Here is a 12,693-nt window from a genome sequence, read left to right on the forward strand (position 1 = left end):
ATATGCAAAAAATTGCATAGTTTATTTGCCTTTATGAGAAAAGAAATAATATATCTAATTTTTCAAATAGTTAATAGTTTTGAATCAAAAGATTTTTGCGTATGTTTCTTCCAACAGTAAGAAAATAATGTTTTAGCTATACGTTTGCGCTGGATGCCAGAAAAAGTCATCATACATCGTTTTTTTTTCAAAGTAAAGCATTGAGAAAGAAGTCGACCGAAAAAACAACGCGAATAAATCCCAGCCGAAAAAGTCGCAGCTGATGGATTACAGTGCACGACTCGTAGCATGCATAGCGGAATACGTATACGTATATGCATTTCTTTTTCCTCTTCTTTTTTTCTCTTGATGACCTAAATATCTCCGTTCCAAAACATTCGCGAATTTTTGTATCTGATATAGATGATTCACTGCGACTTTTTCTGCCGATGCTGGGGCGCCATTGTTGGGAATAAAACGGGTTAAGTCGAGGCAGACACAAAGCTCGCCTCGTGGATGCTTGGACATTGATCACTTGAATCCTCTTTGATAATACTGTGTGACCCTCTATGTCTGTAAGGTATGTACTTTTCGCTTCGGGCATAAGCTCTCAGATAGTGTAAATAGCGACTATTTCATTCTATCGAGTGTCTCCTTATGGTAATCCTTTCTGGCGTTAAAAATAGGAAAAAGGGAAGAGATCTTTCTGTATGGATAGAGAGCGTAGATATTATTCTAGTTGAATATAAATACCTTCAAATCTCGGATGAGATTTCTGAGTCCCGTATATTTTTTCAGCAGTCTATACAAATCATTAGTCATCTGCGTGTTTTCTGCTTCGATTTGGGCTGTTGTCATACCTAGATATAGTAAAAGAAATAAGATAGTACAATTATTGTTATAGATATATGTGTATAGATCTGGAAAACATACAATGAAATTGAATGACAATGTTACTGTAATACTGGAACTCATCTCTTTTTGTCTGTATTGAGTATGTATGATAGAAGGTAATATATTATTCATGGCTGGAAACTTTCCAAGCGACAAGACATCTATCGAACCGTGTCTTTTCGCGCACTTTATATAACGAGACTGTTCTTTCATGTGAGGAGAATAGATATCACTATTTGCTGAAATTTGATCCTCTGCATTTTTGCAAACATTGAATACTATTCCCCAAGATTCCCTTGTTATTCCTTTGCTTCGTTCCCTATGCACCCACTTTGATAAACGAAACAGCAATAATTTGCAGTACCCCAAGAATAAATTAAAATTCATTTCTTCTTATTTCCAGACATACCGCTTTGTCTCTCTCACTAATAAAAAATATTTAACAACACCCAGCAGCAAAGTGCAATATTTCTAAGCTACCTTAACTTTCGTTTCCACTACACGAAATTTCCACCATAATTTCAACTCACTTTCAAGTCTCTCGATACGCTCCCTTTTGGTCTCGGCCACCTCCGCCAGCCGAGCCGAGGTTTTCACGCCCTCCCCGCTTTTGTGGGTCTTTTCCATGATGGAACAGGCACGCAGGACGAAGGCAGGCACCGTTTCCTGTTTTTCCTGCTTCGGTATATCTACCAGCGTCCAGTATTGGGTCTCTAACTTAATCACTTCCTGGAAAGGTAAAACCGCAGACACACTGTACACGTCTGCCGAGTCCAGACGAAACAGAACAAGTGCAAGACGAATGGACAGGGAGAGAATTAGTGTCGGAGATGGTCCTCTATGTACGGGCATTCGCAGTGACACTATCCACGAAACGAACCGTGACAAAAGAACCTGCGTCTTTTATTCGGGAAGCTCCTGACTGCTCTGAGTGATGTAGCATGTGTCTTAGGAGACGGTTATATGACGCTATTGGACTTGTCTGTCTTAGGACGGACTTAATCTACTAATTCTGAGGTCAAGAACCTCGCGACCAATGCAACAGCTATTCTTTCAGTGAAAGTGGGCTTTTAATTTTTATTTGAAGGTTTAGGAATGTGAAGTGAAAGCTTAATTATTGGTATTTTCTAAACTATTGGCAATATGCCCCCAAACCGAGGTATTGGTATTCTGTTTGCGAGTTTTATGAACTGATAAAAACTCATTAAAAAGTGAGCTTGGCCCGTAGAGATTTTCTCGAGAGAAGCAACCAGTGCATATGAAAATTGAAGGGGAACCTCATTCAGTTTTTTCTAAATATTAATATGGAATCGTAATTACCTTAATCATAAGCTTTAAGAGGTTGTAGCGTTGAAACACATTGCGGACTTGCTTACTGTTGGTATACTTGTACATGAGTTCAACTAGGGCACCTTTAGCGATCTCGTAGCTTCCATCCAGGCGTATCCTTACGATTCTTAGTCTTTCGTTCGTTTCGATAGCTTCTTCTTTGCTTTGTCCGCCTGCAGTGATAGAAATAATAACGATCAGAAGAGTAAAATAAATTGATACGTTTTCATAAAACCGCACAATTTTTTATCGCCGCCTTCCATCTTTCATTTTATTCTTAATTTGGTTTTATTCTAATGGATAATTTGAAAGCTCGTTATATCCGACAACGAGTGCTGTCATTATTTCAAACATCTCCAAGCGTATCATCTGGCGAGCCTCCAACTTAATAAGCATTGCAATCTCTACGTACATGCGCGAGCAAACACGCGCATTGTCCATTCACCACCTGGCTTGATAACATTATTGCTTTGAGGCGTACCGTGTACAGTTTAATGGGGAAGTTAATGTTGCTGCTACGTCACCGAGAATTCGTTCCTAGTTTTAATTAAAGGGTGTCCTCTGCTATTCCCATGGCGCGTAATAATATTTGATACAAAGAGAAAAAATTAAAAAATCAAGCTGCGGTATAAAAAAAAGTTTGTGGTCATTTCAAGTATACGTAGTAAGTATTGTGAAGGTCAACCAACTGGGAGTAAGAGCTTCTGCTTCAATTCCATTCATGAGGCTAACTACCCACTATTTGGCGCAGAGCCAATAGCTTATTTCCAATTGTTGGTACAACCATCTTCATCCCTATTCCTTGCTATTACGATTCAACCAACAAGTACGTGCTTCGAAGACCCGACATTCAAGAAAACACTTTCGTGAATGAATGGCAAAGTGCTTCACATTTCGAGAGGTAATTTTGTGAAAGATTCTATGTACCTAAATTCAGGAAAGTTAATTTTAATCTTTAGGAATAGTATACCAATATTTAGAAATAAGCTATTTTAGGTCAGCTTGCAAATTATTTTGATTAAAAAAAGAAAAAAACTTACTTGATGTCCCTTCGTCTTTTACATCCTGGACGATTCTCCTGACACTTTGTGTGAATTTGCCCATGAGATTTGTGCCCCCTATAACAGAGAAATTAAAAATTCTATAACATCATCTCTTCACCAAAAATATGTGTTTAATAATAGTGTTTTACGACTCATTCAAGAATAATTCCAAGTTTACTATCATTCTACGGAAAGACACAGTTTGTCTACTGTTTGTAGACTAAAAAGTAAAAGCATAGCAGGAGAAATCCTGAAGGTATTGGCACATATTTCCGGAAGGTAAACGTTCTCGTCAAAAGCGGAAATATGTGCCGGTAGATACCAATGTTGGCTGACATAAAATGCGACAGCGTGGAAGGGCGAATAAAGCTTTTTAGTCGTAAAACATAGAATTGTTCTTAAGACTGCTGAAGTGGGCTTTCAAAATGCTCGAAGCTTTCCACCTGAATAACCATGTGTCCATAATATCTCTGTGACTTTTGTAAAAACGACATTGTTACACGTATTACCATCTTATTGTATATCTAAGACTTATCTCTTTTATTTATTTATTAAAAAAATAAAGGCTGAAAGAAGCTGGCTTAAACAAAGGACAAGGTAGCAATGTCTTCGAATATGTCAGAAAGTGAGAAAGATTACTTTTAAAGGTACCCCATCGTTGTCGAATGCAATATTGCAAATGGAACGCGATCAAAGAAAGACGAGATCGTATAACGTAATAGCGTGCGTCTACGACCGAAGAGCATTTACGTGAGTGCAGTTAAAATTTCACAGATATATCCGTTTAAACCGAGTTGCAGAACTTTTTGAAATAACTCCAACCCGATTTTACGACTGGAATACGTATCAAGGATTTCCTTCAGGAAGTTAGACATATAAGAGAGCATTTCTTTTCTTCATAAGATGTTCATATCGACGAAAAATTTTGAAATATACGTAAAAATAAGTATAGCTTCTATCGATGATTATCTATATGCGTTATTAGTAGGTATAAAGTTCTACAGGAGTTCAGTTTCAAATGGGATTCTATTGGCTGAGCCTGTTTACACAGTCAATCTGCGGTCGCATTTACCAGGAAAAGAGCGTTATCTAGCTTCGTTAGAAAAATATGATTTGCTTTCATGTACTTGGCCAGCTGCCAGCCTGGAAATGCTCCGCAAACTTGCAAGTACAACCACACTGAACGCAGCTCTCGTATAGAGGATGATTTTATGGTAGTTATCTACTATGATTATTTTTCCTTAAGAGATTTTAATTAACTCGAAGCAAATACTGCCCTCACTTAAGCTAATTTATAAACACGCTGGGAGTTATCAGAAGATATGAAGAAATGAAGAAATGAAGAAATGAAGAAATGAAGAAACGAAGAAACGAAGAAATGAAGAAATGAAGAAACGAAGAAACGAAGAAATGAAGAAATTTGAATTTTTAATTTAATCATTCAAACTGTGAAGGCGATAGATCACGAAAACAGTTTAAACAGCATCTCTAATGTACAGAAATTGATATCAAATATTGAAATGATATTTCAGATTGAATTATTCCAATTTAAATTATGATTATGAAAATTATTCTATGGTCAAAATCCGAGTGTTCTCAATTTAAATTGGAAATCACACACTCTGATATTGGAAATTTGTCATTTTAGACAAATCGATGTTTGATTTAAATCTAAATACTATCAGAGCACACGGAGCACTAAAAATATTTCGGTCCATATTTCGTCATGTTCTCCTATTTTGATATCAGCCAATCAGGTTTGCTTAAATATCTGCATTTTTTAAAAATATGTAGCCTCTTCACATACTCTGAACAAAAACTTGGAACACTCTCTACATCTTCGAAATTAAATCGAACGCTTCAGTATGACGTTGACCTCTGGCTCGCGTCTTATCTAATGCTTCTGTGGTTTTGATTCCTACGAAGAGACCACTCTGAAGGAAGTTACGTAGATACAAGCAGACATTTTGAGGTACGACGTCTGTACATTGGCGTTACGCTGTCCCATCACGAAATCGTCGGAGCCATGTCATCCGGAATTTGTCCCGTGTCGTGACTTCGAGAGTTTGGACATATTGAAATTCAGCAGAGCGCTTCAACGTGGTTTTCCCATCTTCGACGCCGTACTCTCTTTACTTGATATATACCTTCGGGAAATAAGGGTACAAAGAGGAACTTGTTTCAGGCGAAAATTGGAAAGTGAAAGATACCAACGCTGCGATAATATTTATGTGGAGGTGACGAAGCACTATACTTTTCCAGTCACTTAGAATTTATGAGAATATTCGCAGTAAAATGTGGATTATGCCAGAATGGTCTTTGAAAAAAGATAAATCTCCTTTTTTTTGTAAAACTTTACACTCTGTAAATTTCTCAATGTTTCTTTTATAGATATACTTTACAGAAGTATGTAATACTCTCTAGAACTCGTAATGTCTATAGAAGTTTCATTTTCTTTGATGGGCCAGCTGCCAAAACGCAACAAGCGAATTTGCTGCTCGTTTCATGGGCTACGAAGGAAACGCGTTTATGCTGATTACTTCCAGCAAATTCACACTTCACATCCTTGATCCTTGATCAAAATGTATACTCGAGAACACTCAGAACTCAACCACAGCAGAGAGTACTTTAATACTTAATGTCAACGAGGAATCTAATAATTTGAAAAGTGTACTTAAAGTTTGTACCCAACTAAATGGAGCACTTTGAATAGCAAATAGTTCACCAAATTACTAAAGGTTTTACATTTATGAATCTCTCACCCTGTGAACTATAAAGTACTTAAGATATTATTACATAATGAGTAATGCACTAAACGTGAAAAGACAAGATCAAAGCATTTTCGCGAAGGATTCGTTGTATCTAATTTCCATTATAACCGAACTCCTCTCAAGGGAAATGTTACTCACATATGCACGGATTATCCTCTCACGAACCCTCGGCGGTTTCAGCGCACTCGATGTCTCTTGTCTAACCATATGCAAAACAGGCGTGATACGAAATGAATGTAAAATTCATCTTCCGTGTAAATGTTTGTTCGCCTGTTTTCGATAACTATCGGTATCCGGCTCATTCAACAGTGGAATTGAAATTCGAACAAGCGGAAATTGATTTAATATACAAGGCAATCCATTAAACCAAATTTCGCTGGACAATCGATGTAGGGCAGAAACAGTGACTGAAATTTGTCTCGAAACTTCTTTTGATACGATAAAAATCCAAAGTTTGATACAAACGTTAGATGCTTATCTTCCAACGACAAAAAATGGTTGCGGTAACTTTCCCAGAGGGATAATAATCTGAGAGAAACAAAATGTACCAGAGCACCCCATTTTTCCACGACGAACGCAATTTTCCAGGCCTTCGCCCTAATAGTCGTAACAGGAATGGGTCAGAGCAATCGTTAAAAATGCTCGTAAGAGGGTCGCCCGACCTCTGAAGCTTCAACCTCGGTTACAGAGAGCCACGACCGTAGGTCGCGCCATCCTCTTGTTATTTCCCCCATAACTGCGAAACTTGTAACGAATAAGCGCAGTTTCCACGGTCATTTGTCGCTGAATGCTCTTATCTTATTACACTTTAATGTCTGGCCAACTTGCATACCTTCAGATAGGGAATGTCTGCAAGCAAATACTTCTGGCAACTCCTGCCTTTTCTTTTGCTTGATGTGGCCACATTCTTTAGCCTTGGCATATTTAAGAAAGGTTGTTTCAGCTATAAAAATATGTCGAAAGTTTCCAAGGGACGTGGAAGATCTAAGGTGATCGAAGTAAGATTAAAATGACCAGAGCCTCGTCACACAAAGAACTCCTTATGATGGCCTTATCGACCTCAATTTCATTAGGTCTTCTTTCATACCTGAAAAAACAGAAAAAGTGCTTTATCGCTGAGCACTTCTTCAGAAGCTACAGCTTCTCACAGCTAGATTATCTCGGCTTAGAACTGTTTGAGAAAAGGAAGGCATGAGGAAAGTTTTGAAATCATACTTGGACGGAAATTTTTCATAGTTCCACAAGTCTGTTTCTTTTCTCGTCGAAAATACGTGTGAGGTATAAAGTAGAAAATAACTGTTGAGCAAACTTTGATTGGTGGTATTATTGTATAATTTTCTAAGTATTCTCTGTTTCATTTCTAAAGAAAATAAAGCTTCATCTATTTCTAAAAGTAATTAAAATGCAACAAAATCTATACTCCTTTAACACACTCTAGGATCACAAATATGTACCTGTTTTAGTGATAATATTACCAACTTATCTTCCCTTAGTGTACTCTGATTGAGAAACTAGTTACATCTTGGCCATCTAAATAAAAGAACTCTTGCACTTCACCTTGGCTGACCATACACGAGACAAAACTACTTGCACTGTAAGGCAGAACTGCGTCTAAAGACATAAGATTTTTGTTTATATCACTGATATTTTCTAAAGAAAAAAGCAAAATTTTGTTACTTAGAAGACACATGATAATTTACAAGCTAATAAAAAATCACTAGGACTTCAGAGAATATTCCAACGAAACGAAACAGTTTATGGCGACAGAGGCCTCATATTTAAATAGTAATAGGACATAACACAAAGTGTTTGTGATTCAACGAGCGTGAACACTGTCGGCGAAAGACAGAAAAAAATATGTCGTGTAGCAGAATCTACGAGCTTTTGTCCGACATTGTGAAGTGCAAACGTTATTTCCGGGCAGCGTGCAGCTTTGAAAATCAGTAAACTGTGCTTTTTATTGAAAGCATCGAGGTGTGGGTCGAGTGGTTTGAATACGGCTGCGTGGCGGACCGTCAGATCCCGCCGCACAGATCAAACGTATCGACCACAATTCTGCGGCTTTCATACGATCCGTATAAGTGCCAGACCGAACAGGAACGAATCGCTATGTGCATCATGTGTCTAATTGCTGCACCTGCACGGAGCCACGAAAACCAGCCGACTATCGTGGTCACCAATTACTTCGTGGTAGAATTTCGTGCAACTTTGCCACGATTTGTCGATCACAATCTGAGCACTATTCTGATGATTCTCATTTGTGTTCAAACATTTCTGAAACGACGTTATCTTATGAACGAGGCGAAATTATAGTTAAGACTGCAATTTTTCTACTTTGTAATATTGTAGCCCTGCAATTATTTTGCAACTTATGGCAGCGGAGAGATTGCAATAGACAGAACGTGGAGCCTGCTTTCAGGATGTTAAAAGAAGCAAATGCATTTTATTCCACTAGCTCTTTTTATTTGAAGGCAACGAGCTAAAATATTCCTGCTGACACTATTGTTCTGTGTTGTTAATATGCAAGTTGCACTTACAATAACCACCTAAGCAGAAACAATGTTACGTCGACGTGGCATTCGGTATTATCTTGTGGTGAATTCTGTACAACCGTGTTTTAAATAATGCGAATTCATTTGGTCTGTAGTATTAAAATGTTACCTACCTAGAAATAATGAAATATAATGAAGGAGATTGTACCTTTAATGTTTGGACAAATAATGAGGTGCAAGTTAAATATAAATGCAGCTAGTAAAATAAAGAATATATAAAATAGAAAATTCTTAGAATTTGAATGAAATTCGGAAGACAAATAATTTTGACGTAACAACAAGCAGCTCCTATTTTCTTCTACATACGTGACTCAACTATCGTAGTACCGTGAAATTCTCCCAGGCAAAGGGATTTCCGAAAGTACAGGCTTATGCAGGAAAATTCGAACTATGCTGTCCTTTGGTTTAGCTTCCCTCAAAATAGTTTTAGAGAAGCATTTCTATGATCCCCTTCAGGTTAGTCTTCTTAAATAGTTTTTCAATAATTAGGTACAGAATACGCCCACATATTTAGCTTACAAAACATAAGTTTTCTATCGATATATAATTTAGCACTGTTTTTAAAGGCTTGAAATTCAATTAAAACTAGATTGCAGAAAATAAAAATTAATCGCCCATTTTTATTTTTATTCCCATAAAAAGGTCGTCAAGAATATTTTGCTATAAAATATTTTTTCTTCTATTTCAAGTCTTTTGTCCTGTCACACCTAGGTATATTTTAACGTAAACCGGAAACAGTCCATATATAGGAGCACATCTGCGTGTAGGTACACACATGTGCACACAGAGGAGAATGAAAAAGACCGCGTCGCGGCGTGGAAATAGGAAAAAGAACGAAAAAAACCATCAGCGTCCAGTCGATAGAAAGCTCCGAGCGTTTTCATGGAAAGTTTCCCTTCGAAAAAGGCGTGCTGACGCGACGCTTACCATTTCTCGTCGCAAAAATGGACCTGTGTCCTAGGTACGTAACCGTGCATTGGGATCCGCGTTATGTCGACGTAAATCTTCTTTCAGGGCAAACGCTGCTCCTAACGGGACTGCTTATAGCGACGATCGATGCGTTTGTCAGCGATCGGATACGACAATATCTGTTTTCTCCAAGTATTTGCATATTGGCGACTCGAACAGTCGCAGAGAGGATTCGAATGATTACAAATTGAATCTTAGTGACTGAAATTTTCCTTTTCCTTTATCATTTGGTTCAGTTTATAGCTGAGTCTCGATTGATGCAAACGTGAGGCTCAAAAATATGCGCAAGTATTAAAGTATATAGGGAGAATTGAATCAAGGTTTGATTCATTGTACGTGAACTTTTAAGAAGAACTGTTGCAATGCAGAGCTAAGTCCAGCTCAGGAGATTTAGTTAACGATAGTTTGCGCGACTAGTCGTTACAAAACTTACGCGAAAGACTCGGATTTATCGGACAGATTGGAAATGGTTGCATAGATACTCGACCTGAAGGCACCAGAATCGTGTAGGAAGTCGATAAACGGGGGTTATCTAATACGTTGCCACCCTCGATACCTCTTTTCCAAGCTTAAAAATGTTAGAGTCGATACCGAGCATCGATTCCAGTAAGATTGTTCCATGGAGATACTGCTTTGGCAGTTATGAGGAGATTGTCCTCTGTCCTCTGTCACCCCCGAATTTGAGGATTTTTTTACAATTTATCTGTATCAAGGGTAAAGCAAAATTAACATTAATGTATAAATAGTATTCTGAAGCAATTGACCACATCCATGTCTCCACAATTATAGTGTACTTATCTGAAGTATAAACAATTAAATTATTAATTAAATTTTCATATCGCTAGATCTACCTCCTGTTTTCATGGAAATTAATATTCAGTAAGAACAATCACAGTAAATGTATTAACAGGTAATTCACTAGAAGGATTATGGTTGCACGCAAACCACGGTGAACCATTAGGATTATGCTTATGGTTACATCTACATCTCCCGTCCATCTGGACAGATACTTTGGACCCCCATTGTGTCTGTCCCTGCCCAAGAGGTTTATACATAGATTATGCTGTTGCTGCTATTGTGGAATAGGGTGCTGCATTGTTGTGCCTTAAATATAGGATATTATGTTATTAAGCCTTAGCTTTGATACGTGGCAGTATACAGCAGAACTGTGACATACATAGGTCCTGTTAGAGCTTGGAGAACATTTTTTCAGTAACTGCTGGAACTGATTTCAGTCGTTTCAATAGTAATGCGTATGTAATATCATATTTCGTCACAGAGTTAACTGTGTACTTTCTCGTCATTTGTTCAATACGTCGCATCCAAGACTGATGATTTCGATTATGAAGGAAACCGTAGAGCCTCGTACCATGGCTCCGTAATGAGGCATGAAAACGATCCTGCCGTTAGCTACGTGGGCGTGTATCAAATATCCTGCTAATGGCGAACTCGACAAGAGGAAGAAGAATCGAGAACACGTAATGTCTGTGATTTACGACCACGAGAACTTTTCGAGTTCGCCAACAGCATAAACTATTAGCCGTGAGAAATAGAAAAATACGAAATCCACAATTTTATTCTTCTAACAACTCTTCCGCTGATTTGTACACTAGCGACTGAAATTGAATCAATTCAAGTTAGTAATATGTCTCTGGCGCGTACTTTCGTTGGGAATAAGATCAACAGAAGAACATTAAGGAAACGCAAGATTTTCCTGCAGAGACTTTGCCTAAAGACCTCTCTTCAAGATCTTCGTTTTCTGCTGTTCATTACGGTGACACTGTTCTTATTTCACAGTTCCCCTTTTTACTCGCTCCGTTCGAGACGTGAAGTCGACTCGATTGTGCCGCCTGGCCCGTCGCGTAATTAAAATCAGATTTATTGTAATTAGAAATGGAGCAGATGGTTTCTGAACCATGCGCGACAGCCTTCCACGTTTCGAGTCGGTTCGAGACGTCTGCAAAAAGGAGAAGAAGGGAAACAGCTATCTCGAGGCAAGGTCGAGAGTCGTGCTCCTGCTACACTTGATTCATCGCGTCACAGTTAACATCATTAGCCACCAAGGACGACATCGCTTCTCAATGATTGCGCGGATTCAAATTCTACCCCGCGACATTCAGCGTCAAGCGATCGACTCTTGAGTCATTCATTGATCAATGCATTGATACCGATGGCATTGAGAGAATACAATTCTCATTGTTCTCTTTTCCTTCTACCTGAATCATTTCATGGAAATTATCTGCTCGTTGGATCGAACAGGTTATCCTTCTATGAGCAAAGATTACTGGATGCAATCGACTTGCCAATATCTGCATATGTACTTTATTAATTGTTGTATCTTCAAAGGGATAGAATTTTCTATGGTGATAGAAGTATTATCATTATTTATGTTATCAGAGTATCTACTCTGGAGAATACGCACAAAATACATAGAATATTGAAATTTACATAATTAACGAAGTTATGGAACTATAAGTGAATTAACTTGCGCTGTTCGACGTCCCTTCACTCCCTAAGTCAATAGTCTCGGCATGATTTCGAATTCTATTATATTATGTTCTCTGGGCAATTCCTCCTCTCTTTGTTATTCTACGTTTACTTTCCTTAAACTGGTATTTTAGCAAAATTATTGTTATATAAATACCTTGAATCATTTATTGTTACCTGTGATCTAAATACTATCTGTAGGTACTTTATGACTGTGATCTATTATAAAATTTTATTGTTCCAAATTTATGCTTATCTGCTAGTAACGTCTTAGGTGGTCCACGATCTCCCCAAATTTACAATCCAATTACACCTCGGCATACATGCACGTTTTACTGCTCTCGTGAATTTTATCGGAACTCGCTTGTAAGCTATTTCGCGTTGATGCAATTTTGCTCAACATTGGCCTCTTAGTTTCACGACTTCTCCATAAATTCTACTTGTGTAATTATGACCCGCATATTTGGGAAAATATTACTGTCTCGCGACTGTTGCTAACGTATAGTCTTCCTTGGAAAAGCGTGCACTTATTTTCCACCCCCTGTGTATTTGCCTAGAAAGAAATTTAATATTTTCATTTTCATCATATTTACGCTGTATGAGACTATAATAATACTAATACCTAATATACGAGTTTGCAAAAATTAGATAGATATATTAATTCAATGA

At 37.8% G+C, this 12,693-nt stretch overlaps 1 protein-coding gene across 1 annotated transcript in view; it reads right to left on the reverse strand.

The window, feature by feature from the left end:
• LOC143187539 (uncharacterized) overlaps positions 1-12,693 on the reverse strand; it is a 70,324-nt gene that overhangs the window by 283 nt on the left and 57,348 nt on the right. The window contains exons 3-6 of the mRNA XM_076391767.1: positions 3,243-3,320; positions 2,194-2,375; positions 1,404-1,602; positions 733-839 (exon numbers count right to left, since the gene is read on the reverse strand). Of these exons, the coding sequence (XP_076247882.1) occupies positions 733-839; positions 1,404-1,602; positions 2,194-2,375; positions 3,243-3,320 (566 nt within the window). The remainder of the gene's footprint in view (positions 1-732; positions 840-1,403; positions 1,603-2,193; positions 2,376-3,242; positions 3,321-12,693) is intronic.

The sequence above is a fragment of the Calliopsis andreniformis genome, chromosome 2 (assembly GCF_051401765.1).
Source record: "Calliopsis andreniformis isolate RMS-2024a chromosome 2, iyCalAndr_principal, whole genome shotgun sequence".
In the NCBI taxonomy this organism is placed as follows: domain Eukaryota; kingdom Metazoa; phylum Arthropoda; class Insecta; order Hymenoptera; family Andrenidae; genus Calliopsis; species Calliopsis andreniformis.